The 21,614-nt window shown below is 43.3% G+C and overlaps 2 protein-coding genes across 4 annotated transcripts in view; one reads left to right on the top strand and one right to left on the bottom strand.

The window, feature by feature from the left end:
• Nucleotides 1-3,064: 3,064 nt before the first annotated feature.
• On the top strand, nucleotides 3,065-7,417 carry hadh (hydroxyacyl-CoA dehydrogenase). Its single transcript, XM_080519877.1, has 8 exons — nucleotides 3,065-3,237; nucleotides 4,563-4,691; nucleotides 4,901-5,058; nucleotides 5,355-5,481; nucleotides 6,250-6,339; nucleotides 6,751-6,823; nucleotides 6,903-7,019; nucleotides 7,110-7,417. The coding sequence occupies exons 1-8, from the start codon at nucleotides 3,121-3,123 to the stop codon at nucleotides 7,226-7,228; spliced, it is 930 nt and encodes a 309-aa protein (XP_080376003.1). The 5' UTR covers nucleotides 3,065-3,120; the 3' UTR covers nucleotides 7,229-7,417.
• A 2,022-nt stretch (nucleotides 7,418-9,439) lies between these two features.
• lef1 (lymphoid enhancer-binding factor 1) overlaps nucleotides 9,440-21,614 on the bottom strand; it is a 44,514-nt gene continuing 32,339 nt past the window's right edge. For 2 of the 3 annotated variants that reach the window (XM_080519820.1, XM_080519822.1), the window contains 3 exons: nucleotides 21,321-21,369; nucleotides 20,698-20,739; nucleotides 9,440-11,005 (listed from right to left, as the gene is read on the bottom strand). In XM_080519820.1, coding sequence (XP_080375946.1) covers nucleotides 20,705-20,739; nucleotides 21,321-21,369 — 84 coding nt within the window. In that variant the 3' untranslated portion in view covers nucleotides 9,440-11,005; nucleotides 20,698-20,704. The remainder of the gene's footprint in view (nucleotides 11,006-20,697; nucleotides 20,740-21,320; nucleotides 21,370-21,614) is intronic. The other variant, XM_080519821.1, reaches the window with a different exon arrangement.

Here is a 21,614-nt window from a genome sequence, read left to right as displayed (position 1 = left end):
ACACAAATCCCCTGTATCAGTTACTGCTGCTTTGTCTTTTATACTGTGTCCATGATGGAGGATGAACAATAGAAAACTTTGAATTAACTGAATATCACTATTTGCTTTCAAAACTGGAGTAATGGTGAGCAGTATTCCCAGTTTAATTCTGTGCTTGTTTTGTATGTTTCCTTGTGTCTTCCCACAGTCCCAAGAATTGTGGGAATTTTTTTTAGAAATACACATCCTGGAGTGTCATGTTGTTTTACACCAGCAGAGGCCATTGTTGTACTTTTTTTTAATAGTATTTTTACGGAATAGGCATAAAGCTTTCCAGAAGCCGCAGGGTGGCTGTTTATGAGTCTCCTGTCAACAGGCTTTAATCAATCCTATAAGAACCATAAATAAGTAAAGATTTGGACTGGATACAACAGTTTGGGAGAAATTAATATAGTTTTGATTGCTGATGAAGGATTTTACAGTGAGAGAACAAGCAGAAAATCTGTTTCCATAAGATTTGTAACATGTAAGTTATACATGATATAATGTATAACTTATTCTTTGTTTCTTGAAAGGATTTTCAAGAGATACATGACACAATTGTCCTCCACATTTAATCATGTCTTTATAATGGGGGAAGCTAAAATGTGTATTCTTTCAAAACCAAAGCTCATGGACTTTTTTGTTGTTGTTTTTTTTAAACAGGAGCCTGAACTTTAAAGTACTCCTAATAGATGTTTTCTTCACATGTGTGAATGGTTGAATTTATCCAAGATATGCCTGCTGAAGCAGGGATTAAGTCCAAAGTAGGAAATTAGTATAAATAGCAGGGGCAAATGAGAGTTACAGAAATTAAACTAACGTTATAAATCTTGTTGCGCTTGAACACCTTCACCTACAGTGAAGCAACAATGTATGTTTCATAACAAATTCGCAATAAAACCATGACATTGCCTGATGTATGCATTTACATCTAAATTGCTTCACAAAGTGACTTTGTAGAAGAAGAAGAAGAAGAAGACATTGAATTAATCAGTGTTTCAGTCAGAGATGTGTCCTGACTTTTTATGCGGGTTCACAGACTGAGGAACTTGACTTTACCTCAGACAATGTTTCACCCTGGGCGCAGTGGATCTATGCGAAAGGTCGTCAAGCGTCTGCTTGATCACGTGACCGCCCACCACAGTGTCAGTCCGGCGTGTCCTTCCACGGCCCGATGTTACGCTGAGTTCTGTCCGCTAGGTAAGAAGGTCCCTCCCCCCTCGCGGGGGCGCGCAAAGCTGAAGCGAAAAAAAAAAAGGTGCACTTTGATGAGTTTTTACAATTGATTATAAATAAACTGTTTCTTGAGTGAAACACCTTAAGGAATAGATTCTGATCCGTTGCAAATAGTGAGATAAAAGCTGTTTTTTTCCCCCCGTTGCTATTTCGACATTAAACAGCATTGAAATTCCACACAGTGCAGAATTTAAGAGAAAATAATAATCGGCTTATTGTTTTTGATGGGGAGTTTTGGCATGGATGTTGTACAAATTATACTGCACACGTGTATCTAATGAAGTGGCACATCAGTGTCTATTAGATTGTTCAACAGATTTATCTATTTCTTTCTTTTTAACATTCTTAGTTGTTCATGCAGGCCTACAAAAATGTAGAACACATTTTGCAATGCAGTCTTCCTTTCCGCCGAGTGATTAGTTTCACACATTTCGCACAAGTGGGTCAACAAGAAGAACACCTTTTAGTGTGAGGTGTGCATGTTCTTCCAGTCCCTATGCAAGGGTTTGGGCTTCCCGCCACAACAACATGCTTGTTGGGTGATTTATGACTCTTTGCTATTGGGACACATACATTGCTTGTCTTTCTGTTTTAATCCTGTTGTGGACCATTTATTTGTCGATAATCTGCATTTTCTCACATGTGGCCTGAGGCTGACTGAGGCGACTCTGTAAGCTGAAACTGGATAAAGCTTCTTTACTCGCCATATTTTGGTGGCAACATAAAGAGTAAAGAACCCCAGACATGCTATTTTCCAATATCATCAGCACACATTGTGACTTACACACACACACACACCCACACACACACGGAAAAAAGAGAGTGAATGGATCTCTAGATTTTCTGCTTCCATAATGCACAGCCCTTCAGGAAATTGAGTGGCGAATCGACTGTCTACTTGACTGGCGCTGGTTTCTGAATCACACAGGTTAATAATTTAAATCTTTGTAATGAATCAAAAATCAACAGTCCAAGGTCTCAAGTCATTCAAACCGCTGGGAAGTGCACCCAAAACAAGTTAGACTCAGATGGTTCACTTCACTGACTTCACTGCAGTGAATCTATAAGCGAAATGCAATGCCATAAAAAAGTGGTCAGACACACTGGGGTTGTCCCGCTGATATATTACTGTAATGACAATTCTTTAGTGGTCCAGTATCCATTTATTGTCATTGCTGCACAGGTAGAGTGTGGAATGAACCAATGCAAACAACTGAATTGCCAGTCAGTCTTCTTGTAATTGAAGTTATGTTTATTTGTTTAAAGCAAATGATGAAAATAGCAGTGTTTTCCTAAAGAGACTTGTATATTTGTCTTTACTGTGTTTGTAAATGACCACACCATTATTGAATTGGAGGAAGGACCTTTATATAAGAACTTAAACATAATGACACATGATAGAAATACTACGCTGCTTAGCTCATTAGACACTGTCCGTCTGACATATTCCATCTTAAATCATAAACACTTCCACAAGACCAATTGCTATTGCCTCATATCATTAGAGTCATAGTTTTGTTCCTGTTCTGTTGGTCTGGTTAAACCTGTTTGCTCTCACCCTACCTGTGCCATCCTCTTCCTGTGACCAGTGCCCTCTACATATATAACCTGTACCTGCCACCAAGTGTCCAAATCATGAAACAATAAAACATATATAAACAAACTAAATAACCTGCCATCAGTAAGGATAAAAGGCTCATATAATCGCCAATTCACTCAACAACAAACTGATTTAAACGCATTGCTGATGAAGAATCGACTGCAGAGTCTACTTCCGGTGTGACAGTGCGCGTTCCCGTGACGGGCACGGAGCTCTGCAGCGCTGCAACACTTCTACTCGAACACACACACACACACACCACCATGGCTTTCTTCACACGCCAATTCATCCGAGGCTTCTCGTCTACGGCCGTCAGAAATGTGGTCATTAAACAGGTCACGATCATCGGCGGGGGGCAGATGGGAGCAGGAATCGCACAAGTAAGAGCTTCTGGGTTAGCTTAGCAATGTAGCAACCTAAGGCGAACACGCTTTCCTCACTGAGAGCTGTCTGATATACACTTACTAACTCCAGGATGTCACTGGGTTGGGAACTGTTGGCAGTGTCTGGGTCTATCCAGCGAATATGAGTCCATTTAAAAACATTTAAATCGTGTATGTGATTTTTGTATAAAGTTACTCACTGAACTCTTAAGTTTGAGCCTTCTGCTTTTCCGTCCTGCCGCTGTTGCCTATTTGTTTATCCAGCAGGGTTAATAAGTAAATTGGTGTTACAAACCTGTAAGTCTTCCATCACCTTGTTCGTGAGTAACATAATCACGCTTCCGTCATAACTTGTACAGTCTTGGTTGAAAGTTGCAAGTTGAGCTGGAGTTTCAATATTGACAGTCTTTTCATTAATTTGTAATCGGTCTCTTTAAAGAGCTGCAATGCAGGAGTGAAGACATGCCTCTGATCTACACTAGGAGGCAATGTTGAGTCCTTCTCCAGAGTCTCTTGTTTTTTTGTTTGGGAGCTACAAAGATCCAAATGGGATCCAGTGGATAAATTATGAAAACCTGCTTATCATACGGTTTACATCACCATGCGATAACAAAGCCCTTCAGCCTTTGTTGCGTTACAAATTAACTACCTATTAACTAAAATCTTCTTTGAGTGACTACGCCATCTTGTGATGCAAACTTGTAATGCAAGACTAGACCTGGAGTCAGACACCTTGCTGATTTTAGTGAGCATACCTACATATGTCAATGAATTCACATTGTGACTCATTCTGCTAAATATTGGATGCTGGATTGATTTTAAATGCATGAAAATATTCCAGATTGTACATTTTTGAGGTGCTGCGTTTCATTGCAAACCATTAGCAGCACTAAAAACATGCTACAGTCACAGACTAGATTATATGTCCATTTGCTTAATACGTGCTATAAAAGTTTTGTATTAACTGATGAAGAGGTCACATCCACATGCAGTCAGTGGTGCTTTACGTCAAAGTGCAATTACTAATTATTACTGTCCCTACACAATAAGATACCGACTATTATCTCATGTTAACATGAGAGCAGTTGTACAGAGCAATGGTCTCTACATGCACAGTGCACAGTTCTCCTATACTCAGCCACATCAGTTAATTTAACTTCATTAGGATTGTGCAAAAAAAAGCTCATCTTGGAAAGACTGTCCTGCTCCAAACCTCAACTCAAACCGGAGTGTAATTTCGGACTCAACAATCCTTGCTACCGATCACCTGGACTGTTTTCAGTCATACAGTCTTTTTTTTTTATTTTTTCTCTCTTCCAAAGGTCGCTGCATCAACGGGCCACTCGGTGACGCTGGTGGACACGTCTGAAGACATCCTGAAAAAGTCTGTGAAAGGAATTGAAGGGAGTCTGAAAAGAGTGGTCAAGAAGAAGTTTGCCGATAAACCGGAGGTGAGATGCAGTGGATGAACAAACAACTTAAACGACCGAGGATCTGTTACAGGAGGCAGGTTTAGAAAAATCAGAAAGTAATGTGAGAAAACATGTTGAACATGTGCATTGGATTTAAGTGGGAGGAAAGAGACATGGATAAACAGGTCAGATTCACTGAGCAAGTTGCCATGGTAACTAACCAGTATTGTATTTTCTTTGTTTTTCAGGCAGGAGAAGAGTTCCTCCAGAAGGTCCTGCAGAATGTGGCGATTTCAACGGACGTGGGGTCCGTCGTGCAGAGCGCTGACCTCGTGCTGGAGGCCATTGTAGAAAACCTTCAAATCAAACAGGATCTTTTTGGTCGGCTTGACAAGCTGGCGCCAGCGTAAGCAATGACTCGTACTTCTTTTCAACCAATTTGTTGGATACACAGCCTGCGTAGCAAGGCTTCCATGGCAGCCACACGTTTCTGAAGTGTTCGCGTCCAATCCACTGTACAGCACACGACGATTGTTCAGTTTTAAACAAGCTCATTCCCACATCCAGAACGTTCTAATCATCTGAGACCAAGACATGTGTGATGAGTCCTTTGAGAAGCAATGAAAAGAAACACTGCCAAAAAAAAAAGCACATTCCAGTTTTATTAATAACTGCTGTCTTGTGGCATCTTGTGTCTTCTAGACACACCATCTTTGCCAGCAACACTTCCTCCCTGCCCATCACTGACATCGCCAGCTCCACCAGCAGACTGGACAGATTCGGCGGCCTTCACTTCTTCAACCCGGTGCCAATGATGAAGCTGGTGGAGGTCAGGCCTCCTTCGTTTTTAGAGAACAATACTGGAACAATTCAATATGCAGGAAATCAATGTCACTGATAGAATGGAAGAGACTAAAAGTCATTTTCCAACAATGTTACAAGGTTGTAGAAGTACTTGTGTATTTTGTGCAGGACTGTACAGCCTCAGCCCCCGCTGCGTGGCAACGTGACGGGCCGCTACGCCTAAAAGCAAAGCTTTTGTTACACATTGTCGTGGGACCATTTCAAAGCAGTTGGTCAAAAAAGCAGTGTGTAGTTTAAAAGGGCGTGCAGCTGGTGACCCTTGGTCACCGTTCTTTCGGTTGTAGTCCACAACGTTTGCAGTGAGAACAAAATAAACCCCGAACGGCGCCGTTCCGTCCCGTCAACTTTCTACTTTCTGTGCAGTGGGACCGAGGCTTATGTTCTCAGAATCACGTTCCGAGAATCTTTCCCTTGTTGCGCTGTAGAGAATTCAGGAATCCACCTCTCCTGCAGCGGACGACGGCTTTTAAAGTTTTCATGAAAGAAAATGTGCATGTCGCACACTTTATACAAGTTTAAGATTAGTTGAAGAAAAAAAGGAATATAAAAAAAAAAGATGCCATTCCAGATCATCTGTGTTACTGCGCCGGGGCTCTGTCTTCTGCAACCATTCGAAACTGAGTACTTTTGTTGTGCGAGTTGCTGCTTTTGCAGTCTAACGGAATGAGAATAATGAGGAATGCATGATTATTTGAAAAAAAATCTAAAAAGGTTCATGTTTTTCTGTCTGCAGGTTGTCGCCACCTCGTCGACGAGCCAAGAGACTTTTGATTCCCTCATGAGCTTCAGTAAAGTCCTTGGTAAAACACCAGTGTCCTGCAAGGTAAACGTGTGCTTGATGTCATTTGATTTGTAAGGTGTGCAAAAGCATTGTGATCACATTGAGTATCGTTGAGAAGCGTCTAACACTGAGAAGTGTCTCACAGTACACGGTGAGTCAGTAGTGGATTGTGTCGTTCAGTTTTGTTGATGCTTTAAAAATAAAGCAGGCGTAAACTTATTGATTTTGAACATTAGTAGAGAAAGATACTTGAAAACAGACTTGTGGTTGCTTACCGTAAGTGAAAGTAAAATAGTTTATGTCCTCAAATGTATTTTAAATATAAAAGTAAAACTTTGAGTAGAATGAAAAGATCTGCTGGTGAAAACCTTTCCAAAATGTCTTTTTAAGCACAAGTTTTTGCCTCTTTATGGGACATTAATCTTCGCAGTTCCTCATGTGTTCTTCCTGTAGGACACACCGGGATTCATCGTGAACCGTCTCCTTGTTCCTTACATGATCGAGGCGATCCGTTTGCATGAGAGAGGTGCTTTTACCCGTCACATCAATACATCTGGCTGAGATCGAATTCCTATTCTTTATGGGTCTAATTCTGTTTTCATCAGGTCATGGCTCTAAAGAAGACATTGACATCGCGATGAAACTCGGTGCTGGTTATCCCATGGGACCCTTTGAGCTGGCCGACTATGTAGGACTAGACACTATGAAGTTCATCATCGACGGTGAGTGAAACCACGGAAAACGATCCGGGAGAAGTGTTTGAACGCATAAGCACTGTCAGATGTTTTAATCCTTTGCTCGCGTGTCTTCAGGTTGGTGTGAAAAGGATCCCCACAACCCACTGTTTGAATCGAACGCACTGCTGAACAAGTTGGTCGCAGAAGGCAAATTTGGCCGGAAGACAGGAGAAGGATTTTACAAGTACAAGTAGATGTGAACGAGCGAAGAAATGAAAGCTTATAACTGAAAAGTGCCTGTGAATATTACATTAAAATCATCGTCTTTTTCTCTCGTCCCCTGTCTCCCGGACGTCACCGAATGTGTAAAAAAAAAAAATGTAATTAAATCAAAGGTTGTTTTTTGTCAAAGAACTTGGGGTTTCTTCTCATTGTCACACTAAAACGTTTTGACTTCTTTGCAGATGTGGGTAATTTGTTTACGGGCATCAGTTAACCACAGCTGACAGCATTTGGCATGTGTACTTCTCATGACATTAACTCCTCCAATGTTATGAAATGTGGAAATAACAACAAAAAACCCACCAGAAGCAGAGGTTTGCAGACATATAGTCATTCCGGTTCCCCCAGTGGGACTTCTGTCCACTCACAGCCAAGACGCACAAACAAACAATAATATAGAATAATTTCCAGATATTTCAAGTTGAATCATGGTATTAAAGTGATGGAATTGTGAAACATTTTTCATTTTGGTAATATGTTGAGTTTTAAACTGAAAAGAGCCTGTGTGTTAGAAAATAAAGTTTGTAAGACTTTTTCTTTCCCCTCACGTGCTAGACATTCCCTTTTCAGATTGTTAAGAAGGAAACAAACGATCAAATGGACAGAAAGCATGAACAGCTACTGATGAGCTGACATTAAAAGATTCAGCTTCATTTCTTTACACTGGAATACTAAAATCAGTTTATTAATTGGATGTACCAAATCAAGAAAAACTGCAAAAAAAGCCAAAAAAAATGTTATTTTGTTCGTTTGTGCAGCAACAAATGAGAATATTGGGCAATACCGTGAATCCACAAGCAACCAACTAGTAAAACACCTTCCGCAAGTTTGATGACGTGCAGTCTCTGCTGCCTCTGTTAAGTGAATATAATCTGGTTGTATGTGCTTTTTATCACATTGAGCCCATCATATATACATGTATACTGAAGTGAGTACCCATGGTGGAGAAGCAGAAAGCGCCTCCTCCAACATAAAAACACATTTCCCCTTTATTACGGCCTCCAAAAATAATTGAAATATACATTTCCTAGTTTTTGTTTTTCAGATTTACAGAAATAATGACCCTTTAAGTCCATTCTTCAATACTGATACTTCCCTTCTTTGAATATGTACACTGAAAGTTTTCGCATCACATCCGAACACATTGTCTTCTATGGCAACTTTTCTTTTAATAAATTATATTTCCCTTCAGGCTGGTTAAGCTTAGTGGTTATCACACTCACATTAAGAATTATTATTGGATTGAGTGCAGTTATTAGGGTGAGTTCTGTGTAGAGTCTGCTTTTTCTCCCCAACTGCATTTTTCCAAAAAATGTGTTTAAAAGTTACAAATTGCCCACTTGTGTTTCATAAAGCGCTATAATAAACACATTTTTAAAAGAAAATTCACATTTTCCTTCAGCAGGTAAAAATAGTCATGGGTTATAAACACCATCAATATTTTAATTCCTCTCGCTTAATGAAGGGTAAGGTACAACGTAGAGGTAGACATGCATTGTGGGAAGATGCTTCAAAGAACTGGAGGGAGCAGGGAGAACATGCAAACTCACAAATGTGAATGGGAAAAAAACCCAAAGCCAGTTTTCACACAATACAATAGTGCCATCAGTGATGCAGCATACCTCCTATAATCCAGGGTTTTACCCAAAAGGTTTTTCATGAATAAAATCTGGAACATTATGAGGTGGACAAGACCCGTTGGTTTTCGTGGGTTCAAAATAACTAGAATGTCACACATTAATACAGAATCTCACTCTCATCAAAGTGCAGCGATGGAAACTGTGACGTCCAACGCATCATAAACACAAGGTGGCGCTGTTTTACTTGTAATGGGGTCTCAAATCTGTAAACGAACTGGTTTTCAATGTCTTAACTCTTTATGAGCCAGTGAGCATTACAAATAGTAACCATTTTCAAGCCATACTCCAACATGACCAAAGATTATTATATATGATGATTGTAGCAATATGTAAATGTGTGGGATCAATAAAGTAGTTCTGTTCCATTTTATTTGTTAGTTTCATTCCGTATTGGAAGCTTCCACAAACATAAAAGCTGACTCCCAGTTCCTGTTCTACCTGTGTCACACCACCGTGTGTCACCACAGTCTGTAACCTCCAATGACCACACACATGCTGTTAGATCTGGCACATCCAGCTCTGGACTTCCCACCACACGTGTGATCAAATGAGCCAATGGTGCCTTTTTTATTTTTCTTTAAAAAAACAAAACAAAACATGTCGAAACCGTTCAAATATGACCCCTTGGGAAGCAAAATGCTACACCAAGATGACAGTGACCCAAAAATTATGATAATAAAAAAAGGAATTCATCAAGTAATACTAAAATAGAGCATCAAAATCAAAATGTTACAGAGATGTTTGCATGGAATAAACAACATGGATAAAGACCACACTATTAGCTACCAGAGAGAAAAAGACAAAAGGTCCATTGCAATAAAAGAAAGACTGTCAAGTGCTGGGGTAAATATATATATCTGCTTCATTTGTCATGTTTTAGAACAATAAAATATAGGCCTCTTGAGCTGTCACTCTCGCCTTTGTCCTAATGTTGCCTGCAAAAATACCAAGAAAATTGACATATCCTGACAGTTTTAAAAAGTACACATACTGAGCATTATTTTACATCTGAGCAAGACTCGAGGTCACTATTTGTTACAAATAGTTATCAAAAGAAGCCTTAAGTTTCAATTTTCTGCAAGACGCTTCAACAAGAAAAATGGCTTTCCTGTGTCCAAAGCTTATTTCCATATATACCACTATATTTAAAAAAAAAAAAAAATAGTATTAAAAAGAACAAAACAACATAAATCACTAAAATATACACCAAGAAATCTAAACAAGAGTTCAAGATACAAAAGAAGCATTCAAAATAAAGTTCAGTCTAAATTAAAAAGCAAATCAAAGTGTTGATCCATTTTTGCGCCAACTGGTCAGCGACAAACTGAAATGGCATCTTGAGGACGTTTCTAGGGTGAGATGAGATCCCTCGATCTTCCTTAGTGCAGTCTAAAAAGAGGTGTTTGGTCAGTTGGGCGAAACGCCAAATGGTCTCAAAAATCCAGTGAGAGAGAAAGAAGAGAGCGAGATGGAGAGAGAGAAAAGAAGGGGAAGGTGTGGAGGGAGTCAATGTCGGGCCTAATAAACTATACAAAGGAACTGAGGTGACAAATAACTTAAAAAAAAATAACTTAGTAACAGGCAACAGGAGTGTTTGGGCGGTGCAGGGAGGGGTGGGGGCGGGAGTTTGTGCGCACATCACAATTGCTGCTGTTTTTCAGTGCAGTGCCTCGGATTGCAGTAAAGCTGATATTCAGGAAGGAAACTTGACGAAACGCGGACGTTAAATCGATGCTTTCAAGTGAGAGATCGCGGTTACATGGGAGTGCTCCTACCAAACATGATTGTCTTGTTCAGTTCAGTGTCTCAACAGCAGGCGCCTTCAGATTCAGGTTACAGTTCAACAGTGAAGCGTTTTTTGGTGACGGTGGCGACTGTGACAAAGGAAAGGGAGTAAGTGGCCTGGACCTACGGGTCAGAGGGGGTGGGTTGGGTTGTCAGTATAGGAAGCGGACGGGGTTGGGGGGGGGTTGGGTTCCTCTGAGAACTGGAGGCTTCGTTTTGGAGGTTCAAGGGTCTTCATGGAATCTTAACAGGCCTCCATCTCGAGCAGAGGGCCCGTAGCTGCTGCCTTTGCTTTGCATGTGGAGAAACTGTTCCGCTTTCCTCCTGGAGAAACAAGACAGATGATTTCGATCAGCCACACAGATACCGAAATGAGGCTCACGCTCATGTCGCACCAAAACATTGCTCACACTTGCGTCATGCAACCCAGAGAGCAGACAGACATAACAGGTTGACTCAGACGGACTCCAAAGTGTCTCATCGTGATATCCGGGTTCAACGAGGAACAAACTGCACTGGATGACAAAAGATTTTGTAACTCACACACTTTTTTTTTTTTTTTTTTTAATGTTCCTTGTGTTGCTTTACACACTAAAAATGCTAAAGCCTGAAGACATTAACAGAAATTCATCATCACCCATGTTCTTTTGTTTTGTTTTTGCACTAGAGTGCAAACGGACTGCAATAACACATTCTGTCAGAATAAATGCTTGAAAATAAACCCAGAGATTCACTGGAGCAGAGGAGAGGAAAACCTTCAGATTTCTATATTGTGCAAGTGCAGGTTTGACTCAATGTTGCTACCAACAGAGAATAAGTACCTGAAATGGCTGCTTAGTCATTATTAATTGGTATGTATGTCTGTGTGGGTTTGTGTGCACGCAATATAAGTAAAGCTCAGTTTCAGAGGAATGACAGCCTTGTTGATCACGTCTTTTTTTTTTTTTTTTTACACCCACATGAAAGTGACAGAAATGTCATAAGCAAGTATATCAAATTCAATCTTCTGTCTTTTTTGGCAGAGAGAAAAAAAACTTGCCTAACGTCATCCGTCATCACCAGTCGCACAATTAGTCAGAAGTTTCTCACCCTGTCTGCTCCAGCTGATTCAATGGCGGTCTTTACAGCGGCGCTGAACCAAGCACTGAACTACAGAGGAGGTCAGAGGTCAGCGACAGGATGTGGGCCAGTCTGGCTTTGATCTCGTCCAACACAGGGGTTGCTGTGACCCAGCTGGCAGCGCTACACTCGTCTTTGCTCATTCCTCCCTTTGCTCTCTCACTTGCTGCCCCCTCCCTCCCCAAGGCGAGCACCCAATTGTGTTGCTTCTGGTTGACATTTAAGCTACCGCTGTAGGTGGGCGATGAAAGAAAAAAAAAAAAAAACAAGAAAGGAAAATTCTGGGTTTGTCCCAACAACCTCTGCTGAGGTCTTGAGCAAATAAATGCGAGCTAATATAGTGTGAAGACGAATGTCTTGCATCGGAGGAATGCCAATGTCGAGTGTAATTCAGACACATTTGAAAGACCACTTCGAGGTAACCCATCAAACCTGAGAGTATCCCACAATTCACCACAGCAGTCTGGTTGTTGGTGGCGGCCACACAGCCAAACAACCCCCCAAGACGATACAGAATTTTATGACATTTGATTGACTGTACACGATCGAATTAATGTCCAAACACCACAGAGTTGTGGCATCACGTCAATAATATTACCCATTTTGTGTTGTTGTTGTTGTTGGAGCTTTGTCAAGAGCAGCTTATAAACTGAATCATCAGGAACTCCGGAGTCCTTTTTACTGGCTTGGTGTCACAGAGCCAATGGTCTATTCTTTACAGAAATGCCTTTAATGCAATGTTGCAAGACCAAAACAGAAAACAGAAGAAATACTTGAAGTTTACTCAACTTAAATCCGTACAACAATGTGCAGTAGTATTCTGTGCAAAAGAGACAAATCAAATTTCAGAGTTGGGTTCCAGAAGAATTATTGTCCTGGGCTGTGTCGAGTTTGGGAATGGCCGCTCCCAAGGATTGGAAACTTTCTTAATTGGTGGTGATCTGTCACACCGATCACTGACAAGCCATCGCACAAAGAGTAATTAGACTTCTCACAAATCTGCTCTTGAGGAAAGCCGCATTGACCCAGTTGGTTAAAACTAGCAGAGTTCATGGGGGGGGCCTGTTGATAATTACCTCAACGGGAAGGTCCAGCTGCCCGTTGACAGCAAAGTGAAAAAAATGTTACTTGTTAAAGTAGCCTCGTCTCCTTGACGGGGGGGGGGGGGGGGGGGGGTTCTGTCAAGTATTGTTTTCCCTGGCCGTGATCAAGACTTTAGCTAACACAACAGAGTTAGCCTGAGTTATTGACAAGCCGCGGAGAGTTATTTTAGACCCAAGCAGCATCAAATGGAATCGGTGATCAAAGTGGAGAGGCAGAGACAGAGGTGGATAGATGCCTCCTGCGACTAAAGAGATGGATGTTTTGTGAAAACGAAAGAGGGGAAAAGAAGCGGTATTAGTTTGCTTCTCCCTCGTGGCAAAGCCAAGTGTGTTTTTGTAGGAGAGAAGTCGGTTGAACCCTGCTGCTCGCTGCATCTTCGCACTCAAAAGTCTGAACACACACGCACACGCACACACACACACGCACACACACGGCAGACCGCTTTACCAAATGTGGATAACAGAGAACGGGACAGAGGCCACCTTTCCCAAGGAGAGCCGACCTCGAGTCACACAGCGCAGAAACTGAAAGGAACACAGCACTCGCAGAAAAGCGAGAGCCCCTGTCGCTTTTATTTACCTCCGCCGGCCTCCCTTTTCATCCCAGGATCTCAAAGCCGGCCCGCACGCCCGGCCCTGCACCCAGTTTCCTGGGGAGCATTTTTCCTTCCCCCCACCGCAGACATGAAAAGCGCCGGCCTTCCTGCCTGGGGAAGAGTCCTGAGGGGCTGCGGGGCGAGCAGTGTGTGTGTGTGTGTGTGTGTGTGTGTGTGTGTGTGTGTGTGTGTGTGTGTGTGTGTGTGTGTGTGTGTGTGTGTGTGTGTGTGTGTGTGTGTGTGTGTGTGTGTGTGTGTGTGTGTGTGTGTGTGTGTGTGTGTGTGTGTGTGTGTGTGTGTGTGTGTGTGTGTGTGTGTGTGTGTGTCAAAGCCTTGGTGGCAACACCAAGGGTGTGTGCCTGCGTGGTGGTTGGTTGTAGGCGGCAACAGGCCAGAGCTTCACAAGGTCCATCCGACACAAACACTGGGATTCAGGAGCAACTTGACCCCTCTTCTCCTCCCCTCACCTCTCTCTGTCCTCCTCCTCCACCTCCTTCTACATTAGTGCTCAGGAATGCTGGCTGCACTTTTTTTTTTTTTTTTTTTTTGCAGGAAATGAAACGCTCCTCTGTTCAGAGGGCGTACGAAGGTCCAGCCCCCCCCCCCCCCCCCCCCCCCCCCCCCCCCACACACACACACACACACCTCCCCTCCCGCTTCAATTCCTTTGCCTCAATGTAACGGAGGGAGGGAGGAACTCGTCAAGACGAGCTCTCGCCCAGCGTTTGAAGTGTGGGAGGTTAAGATAACTGGCACAGCCTCGCGCCTCAATCGCCGCTTTCACCTCCCAGGCTGAATCAAAGCGACCGCAGCTGGCCTGCACGCCTTCGGAGCCCCCTACCCCGTGTCCCACCAACCCACCTACCCACCCACCTCCTCGGCTGCACTACTCCCTATAGGCAGAACTGGGCCGGCTTTGGTACCATTAAAAAGGAAAACACTGCAGACAAATTACTCTAAAAATAAGCCAAGTGGACAGAGGTGCCTCCAATACTGCCTGAGGCACAAACCAGGGCAGAGAGAAAGGGGAGGAGGGATTTAGAGGAGAAATAACCGGAAATTTGTTAATTACCGTTTATACTGTTTGGGTCTTATTTTTCCAGTTTTGTCTGCCTGTGTTGTATTGGGAATGTTATAAACAGATCTGACCGAGCGATAAACAAGTACAGTCCATGATTCTGTGTCACCCAAAGTCAAGTCATAACACTCCAGCTGGTGGTTTCTAACATGGGGACCCTTTTAAGAGGGGGCACCAGAGATCATGAGGGAGTCCTGAGGCTTTGCTAGATTTGAGCTTATTCAAATTCGATTTGCGCATTTCAAAGAAAACTAAAATAAGACACTTTCTTCTAAAGCAGACCTGGGGAAATGTCCATGTCTGCCAGCGTTTGGCTTCACTGTATTGCTTCACAAAGACAGTGATTGGAAAGAGAGTCTGCAACATTTTTGGAACAACCAACCATTAATTGGAGGGAAACACACAGTTTGTACAGCAGATCTATGGAGGGATGTAATAAGTAACACTGTAATGAATAGATAGATGGTTTTATATTGCATCACTTGTTCAGTTGTCATTACTCAAAGTGGAAAGAGATGCAATTTCAGGTTAACTTTTCTGATCAGAGAACTGACCTCCTGCCCCTGTTAGACTTCTTGTCAGCACTACTGTTGCATAAATAAGTATCAGCTATCTCAGCATTGAAAACAAGAAGCAAAGCCTTATTCAAAATGTTTACATACAATTACAGTATAAATCTATAGATCACTTTATTCCAGTGAAGTGGCAAAGGGTTTTATCAATGTTCAGCAGAGCTGTCAGGAAAGCCAATGAGTAATTGATCCAATATCATCAATCACTCACATGAGCCATCATTGATCATAGTTGTAAATACATTCAGATTAGTTCAGTGTTTTTTCAAGCCAGGTTTTGGCCTAGTTTTTTTACCAAAGTGAAAAAAAAAGAGTTGTTAAGCAAAGGTACTGTTGCCTTTTATTATCCAGAAATGCATCAGGATACTTAATAATTGTCATCGTTCGCAAAGATCAAAATGTTTATCCAAACCTCAAGCATCTGACACAAACAAATGATTGTCATCGATTCCTGCAAGCCACTGAAAATGATCTTTATATTCCCTACATGGTTTGAATTGTGCAACAGCTGACCGGTCCATAAATTACCCACACTCAGGCACCACCAATGAACCAATATTTCTAGGACTGTCTCAGTGACCTCATGATAATAAATGAATACCTCTCCTGCCTCTTTCCACATCCAATGATCTCAGTTCAGCCTGGCTCTGACTAAGAGATCCGTCAGGTCTTGTAAGGAAATGCCCTCATGTTGAGATTAAGAGTCTGGTGCGCTGGCGAGTCTTGGCAGTGACCTTGGCCTGGATTGAACAGCTGGCTCTGGTGACACTTTTTCAAAGGAGCTTCCAGTCAATAAAGCCGTGGCTGCAGTGCAACTCTTAAAGACAAAAGAGGAAAATAAAACAGACAGCCCATTTGAAAGGAGGGGAAAAAAAAAAAAAAAAAAGGCACCGAGACAAGCGGGCGATGTTTGAAACAAGATGCTCTGTGCTGTCAGCACTTTCTCCAGCTCTGAGACATCTAACATAAAAGAAATCACCCTTTAAGAAATGCTTTGAAAATTTTAACCTCCAATCAAAAGGCAGGCTCAGGGGATGCTGTATCTTTTTACCGCAGGGGCTATCAGAAACTAACAAGTGAGTCAGGAGGGGCTGTAACTAAAAGGTTCAGAAGGAAAAAGAAAAAAAAAAAGGGGAAGACAGCGCCTGTGTTAAATATTGGAAGATTGGAATGGGTGGGGTCTGCTTGTGGTCAAAAGTGGAATGGGAAGGGGGAGTCACCAAAACCTCAAACCTCAGGCATGTGTGGGTAAAGCTTGGATAGCACGGGAGGAGGAGGTGGGGATGGGAAGGGGGGGGCAGTGCCCACATCTGAGGCGGCATTGCTGGGGGCCTGGGCAGCTGAAGTCTGGCCATGTGCCCCCGCACGGCTCAGTCTGAGCCACTGCAGGCCGGGGGGACGTCAGGAGGGAGGGGAGGGGCAGGAGGGGGCGTGCGGCACGTTCAAAGGGCCTTCACAATGAGTGTTCCCTCTGCTGTGGTCTTGCTTCAAAGGCCTCCGCCGCCACTCATATTCAGCATCAGGGTAGAGGAAAAAGGAGTGAAAAAAAAGAAAGGGAGTAAAGAGGCAGAAAATGAGTGGAAGAAGAGGAGCCGGGGCTTCGAGTTTGGCTCCTTTAACAATGGCCAGACCGACGAGAAGAAGAAGGAGAAAAATAAACACTACTTCCTTCAGCCCCACGAGCCCCTTCCTGCCTGCACCGCGTTACCTGGGGGGGCCTTTTATTCAGCGATAAGCATCTCGCAGGGTAGCGTTTTATAAGGTCATATACCTCCGCCTCTTCCGAAAGGCTCGCGGTGCCTCAAGGAGCCTTGGGGGAGGGGGGGGGGGGGGGGGGGGGGGGGGGGTGAGAGAGACAGAGGAAAAGAGAGGAAGTAGAAAAGACATCACAAAAAGCAAGGAGATTGGACCCTCATAGTGTTACCGCAGCTGGCCAAACCACAACACAATAGGCCCGTGACTCAATCAAAACAAATTTTTAAGCCCCAGTCTAAACAATTGGACCACTATGGCTGCATTTGCTCTCACGTAAACACAGAGCCTTAAGAGGGTTACACCCCCCCCCCCCCCCCCCCTTCTACTCAGAAGTGTCAAATAAGGTTGCCCAGCCAGGGTAAGACAGCCATGTCAGTGTGAAGGATCTGTATTTTTAAGCTGAAACCACATAAGTACTTTAATTACAGGTCTGACATACTGCCACCGGCTGGATATCCCGTCACAGAGTGCTGAGAGGGTCATTTTTCTTCGCAAAGTCAGCTCTGTGGAGGTCGAACGGGTAGAGGGACAGGAGAACTGTATGGGTGAAAACTTTCAGATTCTATTTCCCACTACAGTAACATTAGCTGTGACGCAGCCCCGATACAACTCCTTCAACCTCCTACCTCTGATTTCATACCCCATCTATATGCTGCCTTTTTTTTTTTTTTGTGAAGAAGTACAGTTTTAAAAACATCCTCTCATCTCCAGCATGCTGCTCAGAGCGAGACCCACAGTCAGTTTTGCGATCCAGATTCCTTCCCCAATTATCCCAGGTCACTAATAAGGCAGGGTGTGGAGGCAGTGGGCTGTGCCGCAGTGGCCTCGAGGCTCAGTGCCAAATTGAAACGGCTCGGGAAATGGAGGCAGACGCTGAATCTCGCCTAATTGCAGTTGGGAGTGTGTGGCTGGCTGCTCAGATTGAAGTGTGTGCGCATGTGTGTGTGTGTGTGTGTGTGAGAGCGAGAGAGTGAAGAGGGTCTAAGAGAGAGGGGATGAGAGGCAACAAATAAAGACTGAGGAAAAAAAGCGGGGGGGGGGGGGGGCGGACTGAAGCGTGAGTGGCAGCTGAGCGAGACCGGGTAAACTCAGAACTCTCGAGAACGTGGGATTTTCTTCTAGCCTTCTTTTTTTTTTTTTTTTACCCTTCCTAACGCACTCACTCCCTTTTTTCTGTTCTTCCCTCCTCACTCATCAAAGTCTCTTGACAGCTGACTGCTGGCTGCAAACATCAGAGGAAGCCGAGCCAGGGCACGGCCTGAGACATAAAGAGAGGATGAGAGCGTATGAGAGTGTGGCCACCAAAGCTGGTGCCTGAACAATTCTTTCTTTTATGTTTCTTTACCAGGGCATGGGCCAGAGATGGCCATTGGTGAAATTAGTAGGCATTAGTAATCATACCCCATCATTTCTCAAGAAGAAAAAAAAAAAAAGTCTTGATGTGCTTGTTTGACGGATCAAAAATTCAATCACTTCGGCAAAGCTTGTGGGGAAAAGTCTTTTTTCACAGGTCAACAAAAGGGCAACTTCCTAAACTATGGAGTGATGTGACTCAACTGCAGTGTTATGTCAAGTGCTTGCGACTCCATGGCCCTTTGCTGCCCTGATTTTTTTTTTTTAAAGAGAGAGAAAAAAAAGCCACCTTTGTTGGGATTGTCTCCCCCATGTGCAAAAAATGCGCAGCGGCAGAAACGGGAGAAAGACTCGAGGGCATGTATGCGTCTTGGCCAGATAGCCATCTCAAAGGCTGTGTGAATCAGTGGGGCTTACTCAAGACGAGAGGAAGCAAGACAGGGTGAAACAAAATAAAGCGTGGCATAGGAAGCGGTGAAGAAGGGGAGGAGTAAAAGTGCACATTTCCAGTCAGCGTAAGAGGAAAAGAAAAAAAGAAGCTAAGATGGGTGCAGTGGCAGGGAGTGACAAGGGAAGGAGACAGAAACTCTAATTTCACAATGTCAAAGTAATGACTTCTCCCAGAGCTGCTGGGCTGTGGTGGAACCAGCTGTGTGGTGGGCGTTCTGTTTGACATGCAAAGGATGACAAAGAAAAACATACATTGACAAAATACTGCTCCGCAACTCAACCCCTGGTTCACATCCCAAGCCCCAAAAACCAGAAACACTTTAACACAAATATTTCCCCCCCCATCATCATATAACCACCTTCAAATATGTCACATCTGATGCTCGGGCGTCTTCCTGAAGACTCCAGAAGTACTAAAAATAGAATCCCAATGGCGCAAATGTTCACCATGTTTGATCCTTGGTACAAAAAAAAGGTGTCCAGATTGTGTCTTTGGAATTAACTCATTAACAAATTTCCTTATGGATTTTGCATCCAGGGGAGCGACAGATGGGGTAGAGGCCAGGACAGATGAAAAGAAACAGACAAACGAGTTCATTTAAAGATGTTTTTTGGCGTCTACAGCAAGCTAACCTCAATCCAGCTCTTTGGGATCTGCATAAATTGAGGGCTTGGGGAGTTGTGGCAGTATCCTTGGTATTATGCATATTAGTTTAAGGCTGTCACTGAGAATCAGCAAGGGTGTCCATCCCGCTGCGGCTAGGCACTGCTAATTATTGGATCAGAGATAAAGTGCCTTTTTGCGCTTGCGCTCTCGGTGCTCTGAAAACCGGCTGCGGGTGGAAATGAAAGAAAAGAAAAGGCAGCCCCAATTTTGGGTTCAGAAAGAGCCACTGGGTCAGGAATCGATCAAGTGGAAAACCTTTGTCTGGTCAGGGTGATTTGGACGTAAGACCAGATTTGTCACATCTGCCTGGGTTTTTCTGCAGCCAGAAGGGAGCGGAATAACAGGATGCTCCCAGACTCACAGGGAGGGAGAGAGAAGGGCGGCAGAGAGACAGAGAGAATATGCAAGATTGAGAGGGGGAATAGAGTTGCCTTCACCTCATACTGGGAGTGTTAATCCTCCTTTTAAAAAAGGAAAGAAAAAAAAGGACAGGTGACAGTTTTGTGGAGGTTTGACATTTGATCCGAATCGATAAATCTCAACATACCTTTTGCATGTTGGTGGAAAAAAAAAAAGGGGGGGGGCGAGTAACCACGGAGTGTCTTTGTTATGAAAGTATTATCGACACCCTGAAACCCCAGATACCATGAAATCTTATTAAGGTATAGCATCTCATTAAGTTGCTGCCAAACAAGCTGCCGGATCCTCGTTCTGCTGCACAAAGACAGAGAAATACAACACATGTAGTCCATATGGAGCCGAGCTGAGCTGCCATACTAGCCCCAACCAGCAGTAAAAAAATGTTCTGGGCTTGTAAAACTGTTTTCAGATGTATTATTTAGCCCATGTTTAGAAAACACTGAGAGAATAAGCTGCTTGATTTATTAGGCTATATATTGAGGAACTTTTTTTTCCCTTCTTCTTTCTGACATATGGCTGAAAGAAAATGAACCGCAAACTTTTGACATCAGAGCGGACCTTTCATCCAAGCAACGCTTTCACGGAAACGTTGAATTGACCAGCACAACACACACCCACATGAGACATACACACTCACGCACAAAAACCAATGCATATTGAGCCGTTGAACAAACTCCACACACACAAAGCACAATCCCTCTTCAGGTCTTAACACCAGAGACACAATGACTATGGCGAGGTTAGGGTGGACCTTTTTTAGGATTAGTCTGTGAGTACAAACTCTCAAATCAGTGTTAAGCAGGTTTAAAAAAAAAAAAAAAAAAAAAAAGAAGAAGAAAGATAGAGAAACGTGACATTTATTGAAGTGGATCAGGCAGGGAGGGCATGGAGGGGTTGTCTTACCATATTCTCAGATGTACGCCGTTTTCATTCTCTGGCCTGTACCTGCAGAAAATTGCATCTTTAAAAAAAAAAAAAAAATGGTGTGGTATTTGAACGGCACAGATAATGTCCGTCCATGTGGCCTACACACTGCACAGACTGATAAGAATACTGACATTTTTACTTAAGATGTAATTCTCTTTGGTTTACAGTTGCAGAGCTAAGAGGTGGTCGAACAGCGCGACGAAACAACGTCAGCAGAAAGAGATAGTGTAGTGCAGCAGGCAAAGAAATAGTGCGTAGCCCAGAATCTCTCAGGAGTCGCAGAGAATGGACAGACTAATCCTAAAGGAGGTGTAATTTGTGAAGACAGGATGGCAGACAAGTAAGGGAGAAATGGATGGAGGGATGGATACAAGGAATTTCCAGTCAGTGTACTGAAGCCAGAATGAGAATAGGAGAAAAGGAGTTTGTTCCTCTTTACTGTGAGATGAGCCATTTGCTTCTCAGGCTGTGCATTGGTACGAATGCAACAATACAATGTAAAGGATGACGTATCAAGTGTAGCAAGATGGTGAAACTCCCGACTTCAAGGAGCAATCATGAGAAAAAAAAAAAAACCCCATCCGGAACACATTTCTTACCTGTGGCCGTTTCCTGCATCTTCTCCCTCTTCCGCTTCTTCTTCTTTCCCTAAAAAATATACAGAGGAACACATAAAGTGTGGCTCCAGCACTCACGCTCACTAGACCACTCTGATATCCTGCTGCTGACTGCCATGTTCACTCATCCCCTGCTGGGCATCCAGCCAGCATCCCCCGGACTCCGAACCCCACCGCAAACGACAACACTGAGAGGGACTGACCAATCAGGAGTGGAAGCTCAGACAAGTGCACTCTACTTGCTCTCAGCCAATATTACAAACACTAAAACACAAG

The sequence above is a fragment of the Blennius ocellaris genome (assembly GCF_963422515.1).
Source record: "Blennius ocellaris genome assembly, chromosome: 3".
NCBI classification, from domain to species: Eukaryota; Metazoa; Chordata; class Actinopteri; order Blenniiformes; family Blenniidae; genus Blennius; species Blennius ocellaris.
This window is presented reverse-complemented; position numbering and strand designations above follow the sequence as displayed.